This window comes from Rhamphochromis sp. 'chilingali' (genome assembly GCF_963969265.1).
Source record: "Rhamphochromis sp. 'chilingali' genome assembly, chromosome: 6".
NCBI lineage: Eukaryota > Metazoa > Chordata > Actinopteri > Cichliformes > Cichlidae > Rhamphochromis > Rhamphochromis sp. 'chilingali'.
In genome coordinates, this window is record NC_137933.1 from 13,230,792 (window position 1) to 13,255,582 (window position 24,791).

Below are 24,791 nucleotides of genomic sequence, written 5' to 3' on the forward strand. Positions count from 1 at the left end.
CATGTCTCAGCCTCCACCACTCTCAGCACTGGAGCCCCCCAGGGGTGTGTTCTGAGCCCCCTGCTGTACTCTTTGTACACATATGACTGTGTGGCCACTACCAGCTCCACCACCATCATCAAGTTTGCTGACGACACCGTCGTGGTGGGCCTGATCTCTGATAACAACGAGACGGCCTACCTGAAGGAGATTAGGAATCTGGAGAACTGGTGCCAGAGGAACAACCTCCTTCTAAACGTCAGTAAGACAAAGGAGCTGATAGTGGACTTCAGCACTAAGCAGGAGAGGAACTACCAGACCCCCGTCATCAACGAGTGCCCAGTGGAGAGAGTGGACAGCTTCAAATACCTCGGAGTTCACATCACGCAGGACCTGTCATGGTCCTGTCACATCAACACCGTGGTGAAAAAGGCCCGACAGCGTCTCTACCACCTCAGACGCTTGAGAGACTTCCAACTGCCCTCCAAGGTGCTCAGGAACTTTTACTCGTGCACCATAGAGAGCATCCTGGCGGGAAACATCTTAACCTGGTTCAGGAACAGCACCATGCAGGACAGACGAGCTCTACAGAGGGTTGTGCGGTCAGCTGAGCGCACCATCCGCTCCGAGCTCCCTGACCTGCACTCAATCTACAGCAGGCGGTGCTGGACCAAGGCCAGGAAGATCGTGAAGGACCTCAGCCATCCCAACAACAGACTGTTCTCTCTGTTGAGGTCAGGAAAGCGATTCCGCTCCCTGAAGACCAACACAGAGAGACTGAGGAGGAGCTTCTTCCCGCAGGCGATACGGTCTCTCAATCACACCACCACACAGTACTGACCCACACATATGGTTCTTACACACACACTGGACTTTCTGGACTTTGGTTTTGCACAACACTGGTCACTATATTCTTCATTTCCGGTTAATACTTGTACAGCTGCTGTTATTGTGTATATATTTATTTATATTTAGATTTCTTCATACATTCTTATATAGTTCTATATTGTGTATTTTGTTGTACAGTTATTTTATTTTCAACTTTAATTTATATATTTATCTTTATCTTATTCTTCCCAGTTAAATTTACCCTTCATTCTAATTTGTGTTGTACAGTTATTTCATTTTTAACCTTAATTTATATTTTATTCCTTCCTAGTTAAATTTACCCTTTTTAATTTTTCATATTTATTTCCTATCTTTTTCATAGCCTTTTCCTTTTTTGTTCTCTTTAGGTCACGAGCAGTTGTCCAAGCATTTCACTACATATCGTACTGTGTATGACTGTGTACGTGACAAATAAAATTTGAATTTGAATTTGGGAAAGAATAAGATAAAATATATAAATTAAAGTTGAAAATAAAATAACTGTACAACAAAATACACAATATAGAACTATATAAGAATGTATGAAGAAATATAAATAAATAAATATATATATATACACACAATAACAGCAGCTGTACAAGTATTAACCGGAAATGAAGAATGTAGTGACCAGTGACCAGGAAGATGGCGGCGTGATCAGATTTGCCAAACGGAGGGCGGGATTGTGGCTTGTAGCCGTCCTTGACCGTAGTGTAGCAGTGGTCCAGTGTCCTTTCACCTCTGGTGGGGCAGGTGATGTGTTGATAAAACTTCGGCGCTGCGCGTTTGAGGTTGGCGCTATTAAAGTCCCCCGTCACAATAAGCGCAGCGTCCCGGTGTTGTGTCTGGTGCTGTGTGAGTGCCTCATGCAGCTCGCATAAGGCGGTGACCGTGTCCGCTTGTGGTGGAATATAAACGGCACTTACAATGACCGATGTAAATTCCCGAGGTAGATAAAAAGGACGACACATGATGGACAGAAGTTCCAGATTTGGTGTGCAGGAGCGTGTGAGAGGAACAACGTTCGCACTGTTGCACCAGTTGTTGTTCACCATTAAACACACGCCGCCTCCCCTTGACTTCCCCGAGTCCCGTGTCCTGTCCATGCGGTGAACCGAGAAGAACTCTGCCGGCTGGATGGCGTGGTCCGGCACCGCTGGGTTCAGCCATGTCTCAGTGAAGCAGAGGAGATTGCAGTCCCGAATGTCTCTCTGGAACTTTACCCTGGCCCTGAGGTCGTCAAGCTTGTTCTCCAGTGACTGGACGTTGGCGAGCAGGATGCTAGGCAGAGGTGTGCGGTGTGCACGAGCTCTCAGCCTGTTCCTGACGCCGGCTCGCTTCCCTCTAGGCCGCCGCCGCTTCCCTTTGTTCTCCCTCAAGATCTCACTCGGCCAGCTCGGATCCGGAGTTAAAAACTTCGAATTGTGAGTACATTGTATACCAATAGAAACAAGAGTGTCACTGTCATACCTAATGTACCCAATGGTGATGATTTTGCCGATTTAGAAACGCTGAAAACTAACTTAAAAAACAAAGACAAAGAAAAAGTGGTCGGAGCAGTCGTGACGGCAGCCGACCTCACCGGCGCCAGTACTGGAGCTTCCTGCTCATTGAAGACTTTTCTAAGAGGAAATGCTTAATCCAAAATGGCGTTTTAAGGGCTTGGATTAATGTCAATTCCAGCAAATATTCTTTCTTATGTTAAAAGAACATGGATCTCTGTCCGTGATAACTTCTGACTTTATAACTCAAATTTTAAGAGAGAGCTTCACTGCTAAGCTCTCATCTGTGTGGGTGTCACGGTTCGCTTGAGGACTCACAAGCAGGACTCAGAGGCACAGTCAGTATTTATTACAGTTCCACCAGGTGTATATACAAACAGTGCAGGGGATAGTGCTATATACAAAGCGGTGACAGGGAAAAGGCTCCGGGGAAATCCAGGTAGGGAAAAGCCACTTGCTCCTCTTCTGACTCTCTCTCCAAACACTCACACAAAAAGGGAATCCGCTCGGGGAATGCAGAGTCGGGTCCAGGGGATCTATGTACAGAAGGAAACACACGTTAGAGGTTTTGCACAGGGAAGCAAAAGAGAACTTGCTCAGAGCCGGGCTGCACTGGCACGAGTCACACACAACGGTCCAGCGATGAGTAGAAGCCACTCCCTGGCTTAAATGCTGGCTGCACTGATGAGGCCCAGGTGTTTCCTCTTCAGAGGGGCGTGGGCCGAGGGCGTGAACCCACCATGAGTTCCGCCCTGGCGAGAGAGCGAGAGACAGAGAGCAAGAGAGAGAGAGAACACTACTAGTCAGCGGCCTGCTGATCCCCTGGCCGTGACAGTGGGGTTCAAATCCCTTATTCAGATTAAGATTTTACGTGACATTACATTGGCAAAAATTAAATTTACTTGAATAATGTGAGTATTGGAGTAAGTACTTGAGTAATTTTTGAATAACTTTAATTTTGTAATGTGCATATTTTATGAATAATGATGTTTCAATACTTTAATCTACTGAATAAGTAAGAATTAGACTTAATAATCTTTTTACTTCAAAAAGGGAAATTGTGTACAATCTTTTATTCTCCAAAATGCACATAATAAAAATGTTTTGGGGAATGTATATGCTTTTTAAGAACCAATTGCTTCTTACCTGATGCATGCTATAACTTTCAGCAAAACTGAACTAAAATTTGTTAACAAGCTTACCAAATAAGAAATGTTTTGTGAATTTTCTTTGCAGAGCGACTATCAAAGCCCACATGCCCTAAAAAGGAGGGCGCGCTGGCCAGTAATGAGTTCATCACTAAGTTTAAGATAAGAGTTGATCAGAATAGAGGCGATGATGAAAGTCTGGAGCATCAGTTGGAGGCTGCCAACCTGTCTGATGAATCGTTCGAGGCCCAGACAGAAGTCAACGGACAAACATGATCACAGACATTTTAAAAACGCGAGTTGAGAGTTAAGGGGGAAAAATATTGTAATAAGTATATATTTGAATTGCACACTAAGATATAAAGTGATGGCAGCGAGCACAGTGTTGCAGGATTGAATTAAAAACACATCTGACTAAGACCAACTGAAATTTAGAGTTGTGTATAATAAAGTTTATTCTTGATTAATAAAACAAATCTGTAATATTTTTCTTTCGCTTTTGTCCATTTGAATCTCGCTACAGTTATAATTTGTCCTGTAGAAATTGTACATTTAAGCTATATAGTTCCCTCTGTGATAACTCTGTTTTGAATGCCTCTTATTAACTTTTATGCTTTTACAACCCACTATGAGCAAACACTCAGCAACAGTGGGAAGGAAAAACTCCCTTCTTGAAGGAAAAAACCTCTGGTAGAACCAGGAAATCTGTCTAAACTAGTTGGGGGTTAGAGCAACAGATGCAAGTCTTCAGATCATTTGCAGTGTGACTGTCTTTGTGCACACTTTGACCTGATTCAGTTTTCTTATTTGTCAAAATGCACCATGGGTAATAAAAAACAAAACAAAAACAAAACAAAATAGTAACGAAGGAGAATCCTCAGCAAAGATGAATTAAACAAGTTTTATTTTGATCAAATTTTTCTTTAAGTAAAACACATCTTTATTTGATGACATTAAAGTCATCAAATAAAGACAGTTTTGATGGAGCTCCTGACCCAGCCCAAGCTCTCTATGAAGACGAGGAAAAACTCCCCAGGGGGCCAGATCGATGGGAAGAAACCTCGGGAAAGCCCATTCAAAGAGAGATCCCCTTTCCTGGGATGGCTGGGGGGGTTACAGGAGCTCCAAAAAAGCTCAATTTTTATTTATTTATTTTTTAAGATTGACCCATCCTATCTATTCCTGTCCAACAGAAAAAAGAAAGGAAGTTACCACAATGTATCACACTTGCATGATAAGGTGTGAATTGTGTGTTTGTGTGTGTTATCTTAGCCAGGGGTGAAGCTGGAGCTCCTCCAGTGTTGGGCGCTTCTCCGGGACTGTAGTTAAACATGCCTCCAAGAAATTCCGGCATCCTTGAAAGAAAGAAAAGATCAAAAAGATGAAGATGATAGTTCTAGTGAATCTGGAAGTGTGAAGTTTTCTTACCTGCGGACAGACGCTTTTTGATGCTCAGTTTCTTTGCGAGGAACCTCTCGGTACTAAAGTCCCGTGCATGAAGCGCTTCATACAACACCACTCCCATTTGCCACACCGTGGTGGGTCCACACCTGTAGCAGCTCCTCCTGTACCACTCGGGAGGGGTGTGAAGAGGCGTGCCTAACAAACAGACACAATTACAATTTCTTCTAAAACAAAAGACACAAATTGTTACATCTGTGAAAAGCAGGAGCAGAATATGTTACCATAGAAGATGCGATACAGAGATCGCTGTTTAACAAAGCAGCTCAGTCCAAAGTCGATGATGCGAACTCGAGGCACATCTGAGCCGGTCTCAATCAGAATGTTTTCTCCCTTGATGTCCCGATGAAAGATGTGTTTATCCTCAAGTTCCTTTACAGCATCAACTAGTTGCTTCAGAATGACCTGGAAAAGATGAAAAACACAATAATGAGTTAATGCTTTTCTGCCTTGATTGAACGCTGTACAGTCCAAGGCTCTCCCAGTCAACCTACCTTGGCCTTGTCCTCTGGTAAAGTTCTTCCTTTTTCTGCTTTGTATTTTTGCAGGTCCACAGCAGGGACAGGTCTCTCCAGCACCAGGATCAGCTCTTTGCCAATGTCGAACCACTCCAGCAAGGACACAGGTGCTGATATTCCCACTGACCCTTCTGCTTCACCTGCAAGTTTAAGCATAATGGCCACTTCCACCGAGAGCTTCTTCCCGCTTTCATCCTGAAATGTTACAACAAAGTGGATGATGAGGAACGCCGCATTCAATCCAGTAATGTAAAACTGATTCAAGTGTTGGATGCTTACCGCCACTTTGCAGTAGACTTTATTTTTGGGAATGTGTTTGATGGCAACCTAAAAGACACAGAGCATTGGTGAGCATTTCCTCAGTATGACATAATGAAAGGTGGAAACACAGCAGACGTTTCAGTTTACGATATTATCCATTATCTGCGTTACTGCCTGTCTTACTACCATCATCTGAACACTTACTGGAAAACGATCTTCTATCCGGTAGCCCGCAAACACTGCTCCACAGCCTCCTTCTCCGAGCTGGTGCTCCTCCACATATCTGGCTTGGAATTCACCTGAACAGACAAAACAGCAAATCTTGTTTTATTACAGCTGTGACACAAATTACTCTCCTCTGTAGCCTAAATGTTCCTTTTGCCCTTCCCCTGAATATAAAACCCAAGCTGCTTGCTACTTACGTTTTTGGTCTGCCACTGATTTTTTGCCCTGGTCCACATTCCTTCTTTTTTTCTTGGGTGACTCTCTGTTGTCTCCCGTGGCCTTTCTTTTGCCATTTTTTGCGCACACCTGTTTGTTGTTCAAGTCTGGAGATGTGGAAAACACCAAAAGCACATCAGCTCACTGGATGATAGACACAAACACTAAACACCAATATCTTAAACCTAGCAACCACACTTAATCTACCCCCTTATTCAACTAATTAGCCTACCTTTACCAGAGTCCAACGAGGAGGATGCTTGCTCCTCGTCACCGCTCATATGATCAAGCAGTTTAGCCCTCTTTGCTTTCTTTGTTGTGCCCTCTTCATCTTGCACAACCTTGCGTTTCACTCCTTTGACCACATCTGAGCTGGTGGAAGGACCAGCCTGGTCAGCGACCCTCCTCCTTTTTATTGGGGTCTTCTTTTCAGGACTGGCCTTTCTTTTAGCAGTCCTGCTCTTACAATCTATAAACGACAACAACACAGTGGTGAAAAAGAGTCCCCGACATCAGGACTGGAAGTAGTTTGATGGCAAAGAATTTGAAATTGCTTTTGCTTAAATTATCACAAGTTTATTCTTGGGATAAAAAAAAACTGATCAGTGCGAATTGATACTAGGTTCACTAAGTCTTAGATCTTGATGACACTTGTTGGTCTGTTTTTACTGTTGAGTCCAAGAATAAACTTATTACCTTATTTTACCAAAAGACCGGTAACCTTTCTTTGATTAGACATCTTGTATTAAAGCTATTTTCAATCAAACATATGATTCAATTGCTCTAAAAATGATTCACACAGTGTCAACAGTTCTAGGATTTGTATTTTACCAGGATTTTATTTTATTATTTTACTTACCTTGATCTCCTGAATCTTTCTTATCGCCTGGAGTGGTCATTTTTCTTGTTTCCTCTTTCATTGTAATTTCGGAGACCCTTTAAAATCGAAAATGTAAACCGTAATGAGTTAATACTGACTTAATATTCCTTCAAATGTGCACCTTTCAAATGCTTGACTTTTCTAACTGAATTCTGTAAGTGAGCTTTATAAGTAAACTGGAAACTACGGCAACACAACATAGAATCTTGCCTTTCAGTGACTTCACTGACTGCCAGCAGTTCAAAGTAGTTTACAGAAAAACACTGGCAGACAAAGCCATAATATTTCATATGATTCAATCATTTCATATCAATTAAACAGTTTCTTTTATTTTCTTTCATCATTTGTATAAAGACCTCATGTATGGATGACAGTATGAAGATTTGTGGTTGACCACACACTAATAAACACAGTGTCAGCTACATTGTCATCTGATTTAAAGTATTTATTATGTACATTTAACTGTCATGGTACTGAGTCTGTGACCCAGTGTTTTGTGTTTGTTCATTTATATTCATTGATTATTCTTATGTATGTTTTTGGTTCTCTTTATTGTTTTCTTCTTGTGTTACATTCTTAGGCTTTAGGTTTCTGTTACTTTGCCTTGCCCCTGTGTCCCATGTGTCATGTCTAGTCACTCTTAATGCCAGTAGGCATTCCCAGAATGATCTTTCCCCCTCTGACGCTTAGAATGACCAAATATGTGCAAAATGGACAATTCAACATGCCACCATGTCGGTCTTTTATTAAATATGACATGGAACAAATGACTGAGCCATTAAATTTGTCACAAAGGTGTTCACCTAATTCCCGGCAAATGGAATAGACTTCTATGGGACCATAAGTCTTTTTGCACTTTGACATTTGTTTTACTTTTCAGATCTGTAACCTATAACTTTTATACTGTATGTGCTTTGATCATAGGAGTCTACGGGGACTTACTTACTTTTAGCACGTTTAGCAGTTGATGTTGGCTTCTTTTTCAGTACAAATTCAAATTCAAATTTTATTTGTCACGTACACAGTCATACACAGTACGATATGTAGTGAAATGCTTGGACAACTGCTCGTGACCTAAAGAAAACAAAAAAGGAAAAGGCTATGAAAAAGATAGGAAATAAATATGAAAAATTAAAAAGGGTAAATTTAACTAGGAAGGAATAAAATATAAATTAAGGTTAAAAATGAAATAACTGTACAACACAAATTAGAATGAAGGGTAAATTTAACTGGGACACACGCTCCTGCACACCAAATCTGGAACTCCTGTCCATCATGTGTCGTCCTTTTTATCTACCTCGGGAATTAACATCGGTCATTGTAAGTGCCGTTTATATTCCACCACAAGCGGACACGGTCACCGCCTTATGCGAGCTGCATGAGGCACTCACACAGCACCAGACACAACACCGGGACGCTGCGCTTATTGTGACGGGGGACTTTAATAGCGCCAACCTCAAACGCGCAGCGCCGAAGTTTTATCAACACATCACCTGCCCCACCAGAGGTGAAAGGACACTGGACCACTGCTACACTACGGTCAAGGACGGCTACAAGGCACAATCCCGCCCCCCGTTTGACAAATCTGATCACGCCGCCATCTTCCTCATGCCAAAATACAAACAAAGGCTGAAACAGGAAGTTCCGGTTCAGAGGAAGGTCGCGCGCTGGACGGATCAATCGGTGGCCGCGTTACAGGACGCACTCGATGACGCAGACTGGGGCATGTTCAGAAACAGCTCCGACGATGACGTCAACGTGTTTACGGAAGCGGTTGTGGGATTCATCGGGAAACTAGCGGATGATACCGTGGAGACAAAGACTATCACAACGTTTCCCAACCAGAAGCCGTGGGTGGATAAAACCATCCGCGACGCTCTGAGATCCCGCACCGCTGCCTACAACACGGGACTCATGACGGGGGACATGGACCCGTACAAAGCCGCGTCATATAACGTGCGGAGGGCGGTGAAAGAGGCGAAGCAGCGCTACGGGAGGAAACTAGAGTCACAACTCCAACAGAGTGACTCTAGGAGCCTGTGGCGGGGACTAAGGACAATAACGGACTATAAAGCACCAACAACCGGTATGACGAACGCGGCCGTGACTCTGGCAGACGAGCTGAACACTTTCTATGCTCGCTTTGAGGCTGCAGCTAAGGTCTCCAACAATGCTAGTGTTAGCGGCGCTAAGGGCTGCAGACAGGAAGATACTGCCAGCACCGGAAACGTGCTCGTCATCTCCGAGCATGAAGTAAGGAGAGCCTTCAAGAGAGTGAACACCAGGAAAGCAGCAGGACCAGACGGCATCCCAGGTCGTATCCTAAGAGACTGCGCATACCAGCTAGCTCCTGTGTTCACTGAGATATTCAACATCTCTTTATCTCAGTCGGTGATCCCCACATGCTTCAAAGAGTCCATCATTGTTCCTGTCCCGAAGAAACCCCACCCTGCTTCTCTCAACGACTATCGCCCTGTAGCCCTCACCTCAGTAGTGATGAAGTGCTTTGAACGCCTGGTCAGAGACTTCATCATTTCTTCACTACCAGACACACTGGACCCACTACAGTTCGCTTACCGTCCAAATCGTTCCACAGACGATGCCATCTCTCATCTCCTCCACACATCACTCACTCACTTGGACACTAGAAGGGGGAATTATGTTAAAATGCTCTTCATAGACTACAGCTCTGCATTTAACACCATAATTCCCTCCACACTCACCACCAAGCTGGAGCATCTGGGACTCAGCTCATCTATGTGTCAGTGGATCTCCAACTTCCTAACTGGCAGACCACAGGCAGTAAGGATGGGCGGACATGTCTCAGCCTCCACCACTCTCAGCACTGGAGCCCCCCAGGGGTGTGTTCTGAGCCCCCTGCTGTACTCTTTGTACACATATGACTGTGTGGCCACTACCAGCTCCACCACCATCATCAAGTTTGCTGACGACACCGTCGTGGTGGGCCTGATCTCTGATAACAACGAGACGGCCTACCTGAAGGAGATTAGGAATCTGGAGAACTGGTGCCAGAGGAACAACCTCCTTCTAAACGTCAGTAAGACAAAGGAGCTGATAGTGGACTTCAGCACTAAGCAGGAGAGGAACTACCAGACCCCCGTCATCAACGAGTGCCCAGTGGAGAGAGTGGACAGCTTCAAATACCTCGGAGTTCACATCACGCAGGACCTGTCATGGTCCTGTCACATCAACACCGTGGTGAAAAAGGCCCGACAGCGTCTCTACCACCTCAGACGCTTGAGAGACTTCCAACTGCCCTCCAAGGTGCTCAGGAACTTTTACTCGTGCACCATAGAGAGCATCCTGGCGGGAAACATCTTAACCTGGTTCAGGAACAGCACCATGCAGGACAGACGAGCTCTACAGAGGGTTGTGCGGTCAGCTGAGCGCACCATCCGCTCCGAGCTCCCTGACCTGCACTCAATCTACAGCAGGCGGTGCTGGACCAAGGCCAGGAAGATCGTGAAGGACCTCAGCCATCCCAACAACAGACTGTTCTCTCTGTTGAGGTCAGGAAAGCGATTCCGCTCCCTGAAGACCAACACAGAGAGACTGAGGAGGAGCTTCTTCCCGCAGGCGATACGGTCTCTCAATCACACCACCACACAGTACTGACCCACACATATGGTTCTTACACACACACTGGACTTTCTGGACTTTGGTTTTGCACAACACTGGTCACTATATTCTTCATTTCCGGTTAATACTTGTACAGCTGCTGTTATTGTGTATATATTTATTTATATTTAGATTTCTTCATACATTCTTATATAGTTCTATATTGTGTATTTTGTTGTACAGTTATTTTATTTTCAACTTTAATTTATATATTTATCTTTATCTTATTCTTCCCAGTTAAATTTACCCTTCATTCTAATTTGTGTTGTACAGTTATTTCATTTTTAACCTTAATTTATATTTTATTCCTTCCTAGTTAAATTTACCCTTTTTAATTTTTCATATTTATTTTCCTATCTTTTTCATAGCCTTTTCCTTTTTTGTTCTCTTTAGGTCACGAGCAGTTGTCCAAGCATTTCACTACATATCGTACTGTGTATGACTGTGTACGTGACAAATAAAATTTGAATTTGAATTTGGGAAAGAATAAGATAAAATATATAAATTAAAGTTGAAAATAAAATAACTGTACAACAAAATACACAATATAGAACTATATAAGAATGTATGAAGAAATATAAATAAATAAATATATATATATACACACAATAACAGCAGCTGTACAAGTATTAACCGGAAATGAAGAATGTAGTGACCAGTGACCAGGAAGATGGCGGCGTGATCAGATTTGCCAAACGGAGGGCGGGATTGTGGCTTGTAGCCGTCCTTGACCGTAGTGTAGCAGTGGTCCAGTGTCCTTTCACCTCTGGTGGGGCAGGTGATGTGTTGATAAAACTTCGGCGCTGCGCGTTTGAGGTTGGCGCTATTAAAGTCCCCCGTCACAATAAGCGCAGCGTCCCGGTGTTGTGTCTGGTGCTGTGTGAGTGCCTCATGCAGCTCGCATAAGGCGGTGACCGTGTCCGCTTGTGGTGGAATATAAACGGCACTTACAATGACCGATGTAAATTCCCGAGGTAGATAAAAAGGACGACACATGATGGACAGAAGTTCCAGATTTGGTGTGCAGGAGCGTGTGAGAGGAACAACGTTCGCACTGTTGCACCAGTTGTTGTTCACCATTAAACACACGCCGCCTCCCCTTGACTTCCCCGAGTCCCGTGTCCTGTCCATGCGGTGAACCGAGAAGAACTCTGCCGGCTGGATGGCGTGGTCCGGCACCGCTGGGTTCAGCCATGTCTCAGTGAAGCAGAGGAGATTGCAGTCCCGAATGTCTCTCTGGAACTTTATCCTGGCCCTGAGGTCGTCAAGCTTGTTCTCCAGTGACTGGACGTTGGCGAGCAGGATGCTAGGCAGAGGTGTGCGGTGTGCACGAGCTCTCAGCCTGTTCCTGACGCCGGCTCGCTTCCCTCTAGGCCGCCGCCGCTTCCCTTTGTTCTCCCTCAAGATCTCACTCGGCCAGCTCGGATCCGGAGTTAAAAACTTCGAATTGTGAGTACATTGTATACCAATAGAAACAAGAGTGTCACTGTCATACCTAATGTACCCAATGGTGATGATTTTGCCGATTTAGAAACGCTGAAAACTAACTTAAAAAACAAAGACAAAGAAAAAGTGGTCGGAGCAGTCGTGACGGCAGCCGACCTCACCGGCGCCAGTACTGGAGCTTCCTGCTCATTGAAGACTTTTCTAAGAGGAAATGCTTAATCCAAAATGGCGTTTTAAGGGCTTGGATTAATGTCAATTCCAGCAAATATTCTTTCTTATGTTAAAAGAACATGGATCTCTGTCCGTGATAACTTCTGACTTTATAACTCAAATTTTAAGAGAGAGCTTCACTGCTAAGCTCTCATCTGTGTGGGTGTCACGGTTCGCTTGAGGACTCACAAGCAGGACTCAGAGGCACAGTCAGTATTTATTACAGTTCCACCAGGTGTATATACAAACAGTGCAGGGGATAGTGCTATATACAAAGCGGTGACAGGGAAAAGGCTCCGGGGAAATCCAGGTAGGGAAAAGCCACTTGCTCCTCTTCTGACTCTCTCTCCAAACACTCACACAAAAAGGGAATCCGCTCGGGGAATGCAGAGTCGGGTCCAGGGGATCTATGTACAGAAGGAAACACATGTTAGAGGTTTTGCACAGGGAAGCAAAAGAGAACTTGCTCAGAGCCGGGCTGCACTGGCACGAGTCACACACAACGGTCCAGCGATGAGTAGAAGCCACTCCCTGGCTTAAATGCTGGCTGCACTGATGAGGCCCAGGTGTTTCCTCTTCAGAGGGGCGTGGGCCGAGGGCGTGAACCCACCATGAGTTCCGCCCTGGCGAGAGAGCGAGAGACAGAGAGCAAGAGAGAGAGAGAACACTACTAGTCAGCGGCCTGCTGATCCCCTGGCCGTGACAGTGGGGTTCAAATCCCTTATTCAGATTAAGATTTTATGTGACATTACATTGGCAAAAATTAAATTTACTTGAATAATGTGAGTATTGGAGTAAGTACTTGAGTAATTTTTGAATAACTTTAATTTTGTAATGTGCATATTTTATGAAAAATGATGTTTCAATACTTTAATCTACTGAATAAGTAAGAATTAGACTTAATAATCTTTTTACTTCAAAAAGGGAAATTGTGTACAATCTTTTATTCTCCAAAATGCACATAATAAAAATGTTTTGGGGAATGTATATGCTTTTTAAGAACCAATTGCTTCTTACCTGATGCATGCTATAACTTTCAGCAAAACTGAACTAAAATTTGTTAACAAGCTTACCAAATAAGAAATGTTTTGTGAATTTTCTTTGCAGAGCGACTATCAAAGCCCACATGCCCTAAAAAGGAGGGCGCGCTGGCCAGTAATGAGTTCATCACTAAGTTTAAGATAAGAGTTGATCAGAATAGAGGCGATGATGAAAGTCTGGAGCATCAGTTGGAGGCTGCCAACCTGTCTGATGAATCGTTCGAGGCCCAGACAGAAGTCAACGGACAAACATGATCACAGACATTTTAAAAACGCGAGTTGAGAGTTAAGGGGGAAAAATATTGTAATAAGTATATATTTGAATTGCACACTAAGATATAAAGTGATGGCAGCGAGCACAGTGTTGCAGGATTGAATTAAAAACACATCTGACTAAGACCAACTGAAATTTAGAGTTGTGTATAATAAAGTTTATTCTTGATTAATAAAACAAATCTGTAATATTTTTCTTTCGCTTTTGTCCATTTGAATCTCGCTACAGTTATAATTTGTCCTGTAGAAATTGTACATTTAAGCTATATAGTTCCCTCTGTGATAACTCTGTTTTGAATGCCTCTTATTAACTTTTATGCTTTTACAACCCACTATGAGCAAACACTCAGCAACAGTGGGAAGGAAAAACTCCCTTCTTGAAGGAAAAAACCTCTGGTAGAACCAGGAAATCTGTCTAAACTAGTTGGGGGTTAGAGCAACAGATGCAAGTCTTCAGATCATTTGCAGTGTGACTGTCTTTGTGCACACTTTGACCTGATTCAGTTTTCTTATTTGTCAAAATGCACCATGGGTAATAAAAAACAAAACAAAAACAAAACAAAATAGTAACGAAGGAGAATCCTCAGCAAAGATGAATTAAACAAGTTTTATTTTGATCAAATTTTTCTTTAAGTAAAACACATCTTTATTTGATGACATTAAAGTCATCAAATAAAGACAGTTTTGATGGAGCTCCTGACCCAGCCCAAGCTCTCTATGAAGACGAGGAAAAACTCCCCAGGGGGCCAGATCGATGGGAAGAAACCTCGGGAAAGCCCATTCAAAGAGAGATCCCCTTTCCTGGGATGGCTGGGGGGGTTACAGGAGCTCCAAAAAAGCTCAATTTTTATTTATTTATTTTTTAAGATTGACCCATCCTATCTATTCCTGTCCAACAGAAAAAAGAAAGGAAGTTACCACAATGTATCACACTTGCATGATAAGGTGTGAATTGTGTGTTTGTGTGTGTTATCTTAGCCAGGGGTGAAGCTGGAGCTCCTCCAGTGTTGGGCGCTTCTCCGGGACTGTAGTTAAACATGCCTCCAAGAAATTCCGGCATCCTTGAAAGAAAGAAAAGATCAAAAAGATGAAGATGATAGTTCTAGTGAATCTGGAAGTGTGAAGTTTTCTTACCTGCGGACAGACGCTTTTTGATGCTCAGTTTCTTTGCGAGGAACCTCTCGGTACTAAAGTCCCGTGCATGAAGCGCTTCATACAACACCACTCCCATTTGCCACACCGTGGTGGGTCCACACCTGTAGCAGCTCCTCCTGTACCACTCGGGAGGGGTGTGAAGAGGCGTGCCTAACAAACAGACACAATTACAATTTCTTCTAAAACAAAAGACACAAATTGTTACATCTGTGAAAAGCAGGAGCAGAATATGTTACCATAGAAGATGCGATACAGAGATCGCTGTTTAACAAAGCAGCTCAGTCCAAAGTCGATGATGCGAACTCGAGGCACATCTGAGCCGGTCTCAATCAGAATGTTTTCTCCCTTGATGTCCCGATGAAAGATGTGTTTATCCTCAAGTTCCTTTACAGCATCAACTAGTTGCTTCAGAATGACCTGGAAAAGATGAAAAACACAATAATGAGTTAATGCTTTTCTGCCTTGATTGAACGCTGTACAGTCCAAGGCTCTCCCAGTCAACCTACCTTGGCCTTGTCCTCTGGTAAAGTTCTTCCTTTTTCTGCTTTGTATTTTTGCAGGTCCACAGCAGGGACAGGTCTCTCCAGCACCAGGATCAGCTCTTTGCCAATGTCGAACCACTCCAGCAAGGACACAGGTGCTGATATTCCCACTGACCCTTCTGCTTCACCTGCAAGTTTAAGCATAATGGCCACTTCCACCGAGAGCTTCTTCCCGCTTTCATCCTGAAATGTTACAACAAAGTGGATGATGAGGAACGCCGCATTCAATCCAGTAATGTAAAACTGATTCAAGTGTTGGATGCTTACCGCCACTTTGCAGTAGACTTTATTTTTGGGAATGTGTTTGATGGCAACCTAGAAGACACAGAGCATTGGTGAGCATTTCCTCAGTATGACATAATGAAAGGTGGAAACACAGCAGACGTTTCAGTTTACGATATTATCCATTATCTGCGTTACTGCCTGTCTTACTACCATCATCTGAACACTTACTGGAAAACGATCTTCTATCCGGTAGCCCGCAAACACTGCTCCACAGCCTCCTTCTCCGAGCTGGTGCTCCTCCACATATCTGGCTTGGAATTCACCTGAACAGACAAAACAGCAAATCTTGTTTTATTACAGCTGTGACACAAATTACTCTCCTCTGTAGCCTAAATGTTCCTTTTGCCCTTCCCCTGAATATAAAACCCAAGCTGCTTGCTACTTACGTTTTTGGTCTGCCACTGATTTTTTGCCCTGGTCCACATTCCTTCTTTTTTTCTTGGGTGACTCTCTGTTGTCTCCCGTGGCCTTTCTTTTGCCATTTTTTGCGCACACCTGTTTGTTGTTCAAGTCTGGAGATGTGGAAAACACCAAAAGCACATCAGCTCACTGGATGATAGACACAAACACTAAACACCAATATCTTAAACCTAGCAACCACACTTAATCTACCCCCTTATTCAACTAATTAGCCTACCTTTACCAGAGTCCAACGAGGAGGATGCTTGAAATAACTGTACAACACACGGTGACCGTGTCCGCTTGTGGTGGAATATAAACGGCACTTACAATGACCGATGTAAATTCCCGAGGTAGATAAAAAGGACGACACATGATGGACAGAAGTTCCAGATTTGGTGTGCAGGAGCGTGTGAGAGGAACAACGTTCGCACTTTTGCACCAGTTGTTGTTCACCATTAAACACACGCCGCCTCCCCTTGACTTCCCCGAGTCCCGTGTCCTGTCCATGCGGTGAACCGAGAAGAACTCTGCCGGCTGGATGGCGTGGTCCGGCACCGCTGGGTTCAGCCATGTCTCGGTGAAGCAGAGGAGATTGCAGTCCCGAATGTCTCTCTGGAACTTTACCCTGGCCCTGAGGTCGTCAAGCTTGTTCTCCAGTGACTGGACGTTGGCGAGCAGGATGCTAGGCAGAGGTGTGCGGTGTGCACGAGCTCTCAGCCTGTTCCTGACGCCGGCTCGCTTCCCTCTAGGCCGCCGCCGCTTCCCTTTGTTCTCCCTCAAGATCTCACTCGGCCAGCTCGGATCCGGAGTTAAAAACTTCGAATTGTGAGTACATTGTATACCAATAGAAACAAGAGTGTCACTGTCATACCTAATGTACCCAATGGTGATGATTTTGCCGATTTAGAAACGCTGAAAACTAACTTAAAAAACAAAGACAAAGAAAAAGTGGTCGGAGCAGTCGTGACGGCAGCCGACCTCACCGGCGCCAGTACTGGAGCTTCCTGCTCATTGAAGACTTTTCTAAGAGGAAATGCTTAATCCAAAATGGCGTTTTAAGGGCTTGGATTAATGTCAATTCCAGCAAATATTCTTTCTTATGTTAAAAGAACATGGATCTCTGTCCGTGATAACTTCTGACTTTATAACTCAAATTTTAAGAGAGAGCTTCACTGCTAAGCTCTCATCTGTGTGGGTGTCACGGTTCGCTTGAGGACTCACAAGCAGGACTCAGAGGCACAGTCAGTATTTATTACAGTTCCACCAGGTGTATATACAAACAGTGCAGGGGATAGTGCTATATACAAAGCGGTGACAGGGAAAAGGCTCCGGGGAAATCCAGGTAGGGAAAAGCCACTTGCTCCTCTTCTGACTCTCTCTCCAAACACTCACACAAAAAGGGAATCCGCTCGGGGAATGCAGAGTCGGGTCCAGGGGATCTATGTACAGAAGGAAACACATGTTAGAGGTTTTGCACAGGGAAGCAAAAGAGAACTTGCTCAGAGCCGGGCTGCACTGGCACGAGTCACACACAACGGTCCAGCGATGAGTAGAAGCCACTCCCTGGCTTAAATGCTGGCTGCACTGATGAGGCCCAGGTGTTTCCTCTTCAGAGGGGCGTGGGCCGAGGGCGTGAACCCACCATGAGTTCCGCCCTGGCGAGAGAGCGAGAGACAGAGAGCAAGAGAGAGAGAGAACACTACTAGTCAGCGGCCTGCTGATCCCCTGGCCGTGACAGTGGGGTTCAAATCCCTTATTCAGATTAAGATTTTATGTGACATTACATTGGCAAAAATTAAATTTACTTGAATAATGTGAGTATTGGAGTAAGTACTTGAGTAATTTTTGAATAACTTTAATTTTGTAATGTGCATATTTTATGAAAAATGATGTTTCAATACTTTAATCTACTGAATAAGTAAGAATTAGACTTAATAATCTTTTTACTTCAAAAAGGGAAATTGTGTACAATCTTTTATTCTCCAAAATGCACATAATAAAAATGTTTTGGGGAATGTATATGCTTTTTAAGAACCAATTGCTTCTTACCTGATGCATGCTATAACTTTCAGCAAAACTGAACTAAAATTTGTTAACAAGCTTACCAAATAAGAAATGTTTTGTGAATTTTCTTTGCAGAGCGACTATCAAAGCCCACATGCCCTAAAAAGGAGGGCGCGCTGGCCAGTAATGAGTTCATCACTAAGTTTAAGATAAGAGTTGATCAGAATAGAGGCGATGATGAAAGTCTGGAGCATCAGTTGGAGGCTGCCAACCTGTCTGATGAATCGTTCGAGGCCCAGACAGAAGTCAACGGACAAACATGATCACAGACATTTTAAAAACGCGAGTTGAGAGTTAAGGGGGAAAAATATTGTAATAAGTATATATTTGAATTGCACACTAAGATATAAAGTGATGGCAGCGAGCACAGTGTTGCAGGATTGAATTAAAAACACATCTGACTAAGACCAACTGAAATTTAGAGTTGTGTATAATAAAGTTTATTCTTGATTAATAAAACAAATCTGTAATATTTTTCTTTCGCTTTTGTCCATTTGAATCTCGCTACAGTTATAATTTGTCCTGTAGAAATTGTACATTTAAGCTATATAGTTCCCTCTGTGATAACTCTGTTTTGAATGCCTCTTATTAACTTTTATGCTTTTACAACCCACTATGAGCAAACACTCAGCAACAGTGGGAAGGAAAAACTCCCTTCTTGAAGGAAAAAACCTCTGGTAGAACCAGGAAATCTGTCTAAACTAGTTGGGGGTTAGAGCAACAGATGCAAGTCTTCAGATCATTTGCAGTGTGACTGTCTTTGTGCACACTTTGACCTGATTCAGTTTTCTTATTTGTCAAAATGCACCATGGGTAATAAAAAACAAAACAAAAACAAAACAAAATAGTAACGAAGGAGAATCCTCAGCAAAGATGAATTAAACAAGTTTTATTTTGATCAAATTTTTCTTTAAGTAAAACACATCTTTATTTGATGACATTAAAGTCATCAAATAAAGACAGTTTTGATGGAGCTCCTGACCCAGCCCAAGCTCTCTATGAAGACGAGGAAAAACTCCCCAGGGGGCCAGATCGATGGGAAGAAACCTCGGGAAAGCCCATTCAAAGAGAGATCCCCTTTCCTGGGATGGCTGGGGGGGTTACAGGAGCTCCAAAAAAGCTCAATTTTTATTTATTTATTTTTTAAGATTGACCCATCCTATCTATTCCTGTCCAACAGAAAAAAGAAAGGAAGTTACCACAATGTATCACACTTGCATGATAAGGTGTGAATTGTGTGTTTGTGTGTGTTATCTTAGCCAGGGGTGAAGCTGGAGCTCCTCCAGTGTTGGGCGCTTCTCCGGGACTGTAGTTAAACATGCCTCCAAGAAATTCCGGCATCCTTGAAAGAAAGAAAAGATCAAAAAGATGAAGATGATAGTTCTAGTGAATCTGGAAGTGTGAAGTTTTCTTACCTGCGGACAGACGCTTTTTGATGCTCAGTTTCTTTGCGAGGAACCTCTCGGTACTAAAGTCCCGTGCATGAAGCGCTTCATACAACACCACTCCCATTTGCCACACCGTGGTGGGTCCACACCTGTAGCAGCTCCTCCTGTACCACTCGGGAGGGGTGTGAAGAGGCGTGCCTAACAAACAGACACAATTACAATTTCTTCTAAAACAAAAGACACAAATTGTTACATCTGTGAAAAGCAGGAGCAGAATATGTTACCATAGAAGATGCGATACAGAGATCGCTGTTTAACAAAGCAGCTCAGTCCAAAGTCGATGATGCGAACTCGAGGCACATCTGAGCCGGTCTCAATCAGAATGTTTTCTCCCTTGATGTCCCGATGAAAGATGTGTTTATCCTCAAGTTCCTTTACAGCATCAACTAGTTGCTTCAGAATGACCTGGAAAAGATGAAAAACACAATAATGAGTTAATGCTTTTCTGCCTTGATTGAACGCTGTACAGTCCAAGGCTCTCCCAGTCAACCTACCTTGGCCTTGTCCTCTGGTAAAGTTCTTCCTTTTTCTGCTTTGTATTTTTGCAGGTCCACAGCAGGGACAGGTCTCTCCAGCACCAGGATCAGCTCTTTGCCAATGTCGAACCACTCCAGCAAGGACACAGGTGCTGATATTCCCACTGACCCTTCTGCTTCACCTGCAAGTTTAAGCATAATGGCCACTTCCACCGAGAGCTTCTTCCCGCTTTCATCCTGAAATGTTACAACAAAGTGGATGATGAGGAACGCCGCATTCAATCCAGTAATGTAAAACTGATTCAAGTGTTGGATGCTTACCGCCACTTTGCAGTAGACTTTATTTTTGGGAATGTGTTTGATGGCAACCTAAAAGACACAGAGCATTGGTGAGCATTTCCTCAGTATGACATAATGAAAGGTGGAAACACAGCAGACGTTTCAGTTTACGATATTATCCATTATCTGCGTTACTGCCTGTCTTACTACCATCATCTGAACACTTACTGGAAAACGATCTTCTATCCGGTAGCCCGCAAACACTGCTCCACAGCCTCCTTCTCCGAGCTGGTGCTCCTCCACATATCTGGCTTGGAATTCACCTGAACAGACAAAACAGCAAATCTTGTTTTATTACAGCTGTGACACAAATTACTCTCCTCTGTAGCCTAAATGTTCCTTTTGCCCTTCCCCTGAATATAAAACCCAAGCTGCTTGCTACTTACGTTTTTGGTCTGCCACTGATTTTTTGCCCTGGTCCACATTCCTTCTTTTTTTCTTGGGTGACTCTCTGTTGTCTCCCGTGGCCTTTCTTTTGCCATTTTTTGCGCACACCTGTTTGTTGTTCAAGTCTGGAGATGTGGAAAACACCAAAAGCACATCAGCTCACTGGATGATAGACACAAACACTAAACACCAATATCTTAAACCTAGCAACCATACTTAATCTACCCCCTTATTCAACTAATTAGCCTACCTTTACCAGAGTCCAACGAGGAGGATGCTTGCTCCTCGTCACCGCTCATATGGTCGAGAAGTTTAGCCTTCTTTGCTTTCTTTGTTGTGCCCTCTTCATCTTGCACAACCTTGCGTTTCACTCCTTTGACCACATCTGAGCTGGTGGAAGGACCAGCCTGGTCAGCGACCCTCCTCCTTTTTATTGGGGTCTTCTTTTCAGGACTGGCCTTTCTTTTAGCAGTCCTGCTCTTACAATCTATAAACGACAACAACACAGTGGTGAAAAAGAGTCCCCGACATCAGGACTGGAAGTAGTTTGATGGCAAAGAATTTGAAATTGCTTTTGCTTAAATTATCACAAGTTTATTCTTGGGATAAAAAAAACTGACCAGTGCGAATTGATACTAGGTTCACTAAGTCTTAGATCTTGATGACACTTGTTGGTCTGTTTTTACTGTTGAGTCCAAGAATAAACTTATTACCTTATTTTACCAAAAGACCGGTAACCTTTCTTTGATTAGACATCTTGTATTAAAGCTATTTTCAATCAAACATATGATTCAATTGCTCTAAAAATGATTCACACAGTGTCAACAGTTCTAGGATTTGTATTTTACCAGGATTTTATTTTATTATTTTACTTACCTTGATCTCCTGAATCTTTCTTATCGCCTGGAGTGGTCATTTTTCTTGTTTCCTCTTTCATTGTAATTTCGGAGACCCTTTAAAATCGAAAATGTAAACCGTAATGAGTTAATACTGACTTAATATTCCTTCAAATGTGCACCTTTCAAATGCTTGACTTTTCTAACTGAATTCTGTAAGTGAGCTTTATAAGTAAACTGGAAACTACGGCAACACAACATAGAATCTTGCCTTTCAGTGACTTCACTGACTGCCAGCAGTTCAAAGTAGTTTACAGAAAAACACTCTGGCAGACAAAGCCATAATATTTCATATGATTCAATCATTTCATATCAATTAAACAGTTTCTTTCATTTTCTTTCATCATTTGTATAAAGACCTCATGTATGGATGACAGTATGAAGATTTGTGGTTGACCACACACTAATAAACACAGTGTCAGCTACATTGTCATCTGATTTAAAGTATTTATTATGTACATTTAACTGTCATGGTACTGAGTCTGTGACCCAGTGTTTTGTGTTTGTTCATTTATATTCATTGATTATTCTTATGTATGTTTTTGGTTCTCTTTATTGTTTTCTTCTTGTGTTACATTCTTAGGCTTTAGGTTTCTGTTACTTTGCCTTGCCCCTGTGTCCCATGTGTCATGTCTAGTCACTCTTAATGCCAGTAGGCATTCCCAGAATGATCTTTCCCCCTCTGACGCTTAGAATGACCAAATATGTGCAAAATGGACAATTCAACATGCCACCATGTCGGTCTTTTATTAAATATGACATGGAACAAATGACTGAGCCATTAAATTTGTCACAAAGGTGTTCACCTAATTCCCGGCAAATGGAATAGACTTCTATGGGACCATAAGTCTTTTTGCACTTTGACATTTGTTTTACTTTTCAGATCTGTAACCTATAACTTTTATACTGTATGTGCTTTGATCATAGGAGTCTACGGGGACTTACTTACTTTTAGCACGTTTAGCAGTTGATGTTGGCTTCTTTTTCAGTACAAATTCAAATTCAAATTTTATTTGTCACGTACACAGTCATACACAGTACGATATGTAGTGAAACGCTTGGACAACTGCTCGTGACCTAAAGAAAACAAAAAAGGAAAAGGCTATGAAAAAGATAGGAAATAAATATGAAAAATTAAAAAGGGTAAATTTAACTAGGAAGGAATAAAATATAAATTAAGGTTAAAAATAAAATAACTGTACAACACAAATTAGAATGAAGGGTAAATTTAACTGGGAAAGAATAAGATAAAATATATAAATTAAAGTTGAAAATAAAATAACTGTACAACAAAATACACAATATAGAACTATATAAGAATGTATGAAGAAATATAAATAAATAAATATATATATATACACACAATAACAGCAGCTGTACAAGTATTAACCGGAAATGAAGAATGTAGTGACCAGTGACCAGGAAGATGGCGGCGTGATCAGATTTGCCAAACGGAGGGCGGGATTGTGCCTTGTAGCCGTCCTTGACCGTGGTGTAGCAGTGGTCCAGTGTCCTTTCACCTCTGGTGGGGCAGGTGATGTGTTGATAAAACTTCGGCGCTGCGCGTTTGAGGTTGGCGCTATTAAAGTCCCCCGTCATTGTAATAAGTCACAATAAGCGCAGCGTCCCGGTGTTGTGTCTGGTGCTGTGTGAGTGCCTCATGCAGCTCGCATAAGGCGGTGACCGTGTCCGCTTGTGGTGGAATATAAACGGCACTTACAATGACCGATGTAAAATCCCGAGGTAGATAAAAAGGACGACACATGATGGACAGAAGTTCCAGATTTGGTGTGCAGGAGCGTGTGAGAGGAACAACGTTCGCACTTTTGCACCAGTTGTTGTTCACCATTAAACACACGCCGCCTCCCCTTGACTTCCCCGAGTCCCGTGTCCTGTCCATGCAGTGAACCGAGAAGAACTCTGCCGGCTGGATGGCGTGGTCCGGCACCGCTGGGTTCAGCCATGTCTCGGTGAAGCAGAGGAGATTGCAGTCCCGAATGTCTCTCTGGAACTTTACCCTGGCCCTGAGGTCGTCAAGCTTGTTCTCCAGTGACTGGACGTTGGCGAGCAGGATGCTAGGCAGAGGTGTGCGGTGTGCACGAGCTCTCAGCCTGTTCCTGACGCCGGCTCGCTTCCCTCTAGGCCGCCGCCGCTTCCCTTTGTTCTCCCTCAAGATCTCACTCGGCCAGCTCGGATCCGGAGTTAAAAACTTCGAATTGTGAGTACATTGTATACCAATAGAAACAAGAGTGTCACTGTCATACCTAATGTACCCAATGGTGATGATTTTGCCGATTTAGAAACGCTGAAAACTAACTTAAAAAACAAAGACAAAGAAAAAGTGGTCGGAGCAGTCGTGACGGCAGCCGACCTCACCGGCGCCAGTACTGGAGCTTCCTGCTCATTGAAGACTTTTCTAAGAGGAAATGCTTAATCCAAAATGGCGTTTTAAGGGCTTGGATTAATGTCAATTCCAGCAAATATTCTTTCTTATGTTAAAAGAACATGGATCTCTGTCCGTGATAACTTCTGACTTTATAACTCAAATTTTAAGAGAGAGCTTCACTGCTAAGCTCTCATCTGTGTGGGTGTCACGGTTCGCTTGAGGACTCACAAGCAGGACTCAGAGGCACAGTCAGTATTTATTACAGTTCCACCAGGTGTATATACAAACAGTGCAGGGGATAGTGCTATATACAAAGCGGTGACAGGGAAAAGGCTCCGGGGAAATCCAGGTAGGGAAAAGCCACTTGCTCCTCTTCTGACTCTCTCTCCAAACACTCACACAAAAAGGGAATCCGCTCGGGGAATGCAGAGTCGGGTCCAGGGGATCTATGTACAGAAGGAAACACATGTTAGAGGTTTTGCACAGGGAAGCAAAAGAGAACTTGCTCAGAGCCGGGCTGCACTGGCACGAGTCACACACAACGGTCCAGCGATGAGTAGAAGCCACTCCCTGGCTTAAATGCTGGCTGCACTGATGAGGCCCAGGTGTTTCCTCTTCAGAGGGGCGTGGGCCGAGGGCGTGAACCCACCATGAGTTCCGCCCTGGCGAGAGAGCGAGAGACAGAGAGCAAGAGAGAGAGAGAACACTACTAGTCAGCGGCCTGCTGATCCCCTGGCCGTGACAGT

The 24,791-nt window shown here is 43.3% G+C and overlaps 3 protein-coding genes across 4 annotated transcripts; all 3 read right to left on the reverse strand.

The window, feature by feature from the left end:
• Positions 1-2,860: 2,860 nt before the first annotated feature.
• Positions 2,861-7,076, reverse strand: LOC308398465 (serine/threonine-protein kinase pim-2-like; the record flags this gene model as incomplete). Its single annotated transcript, XM_080885122.1, has 7 exons — positions 2,861-4,851; positions 4,925-5,095; positions 5,182-5,362; positions 5,452-5,802; positions 5,941-6,035; positions 6,410-6,646; positions 7,037-7,076. The coding sequence occupies 7 exons, from the start codon at positions 7,074-7,076 to the stop codon at positions 4,760-4,762; spliced, it is 1,167 nt and encodes a 388-aa protein (XP_080741248.1). The 3' UTR covers positions 2,861-4,759.
• A 7,539-nt stretch (positions 7,077-14,615) lies between these two features.
• On the reverse strand, positions 14,616-16,285 carry LOC308398991 (serine/threonine-protein kinase pim-2-like). 2 transcript variants are annotated; one of them, XM_080885899.1, is made up of 6 exons: positions 15,816-16,285; positions 15,630-15,677; positions 15,327-15,545; positions 15,057-15,237; positions 14,800-14,970; positions 14,616-14,726 (listed from the first exon to the last, which is right to left on the reverse strand). In XM_080885899.1, the coding sequence occupies exons 3-6, from the start codon at positions 15,504-15,506 to the stop codon at positions 14,635-14,637; spliced, it is 624 nt and encodes a 207-aa protein (XP_080742025.1). In that variant the 5' UTR covers positions 15,507-15,545; positions 15,630-15,677; positions 15,816-16,285; the 3' UTR covers positions 14,616-14,634. The 2 variants fall into 2 exon arrangements, with proteins under 2 accessions (XP_080742025.1, XP_080742024.1); XM_080885898.1 differs by having other exon boundaries at positions 15,327-16,285.
• A 1,116-nt stretch (positions 16,286-17,401) lies between these two features.
• LOC308398466 (serine/threonine-protein kinase pim-2-like) lies at positions 17,402-21,679 on the reverse strand (the record flags this gene model as incomplete). The annotated part of the gene is made up of 7 exons (XM_080885123.1): positions 17,402-19,455; positions 19,529-19,699; positions 19,786-19,966; positions 20,056-20,406; positions 20,545-20,639; positions 21,014-21,250; positions 21,640-21,679. The coding sequence occupies 7 exons, from the start codon at positions 21,677-21,679 to the stop codon at positions 19,364-19,366; spliced, it is 1,167 nt and encodes a 388-aa protein (XP_080741249.1). The 3' UTR covers positions 17,402-19,363.
• Between the last annotated feature and the right edge of the window lie 3,112 nt (positions 21,680-24,791).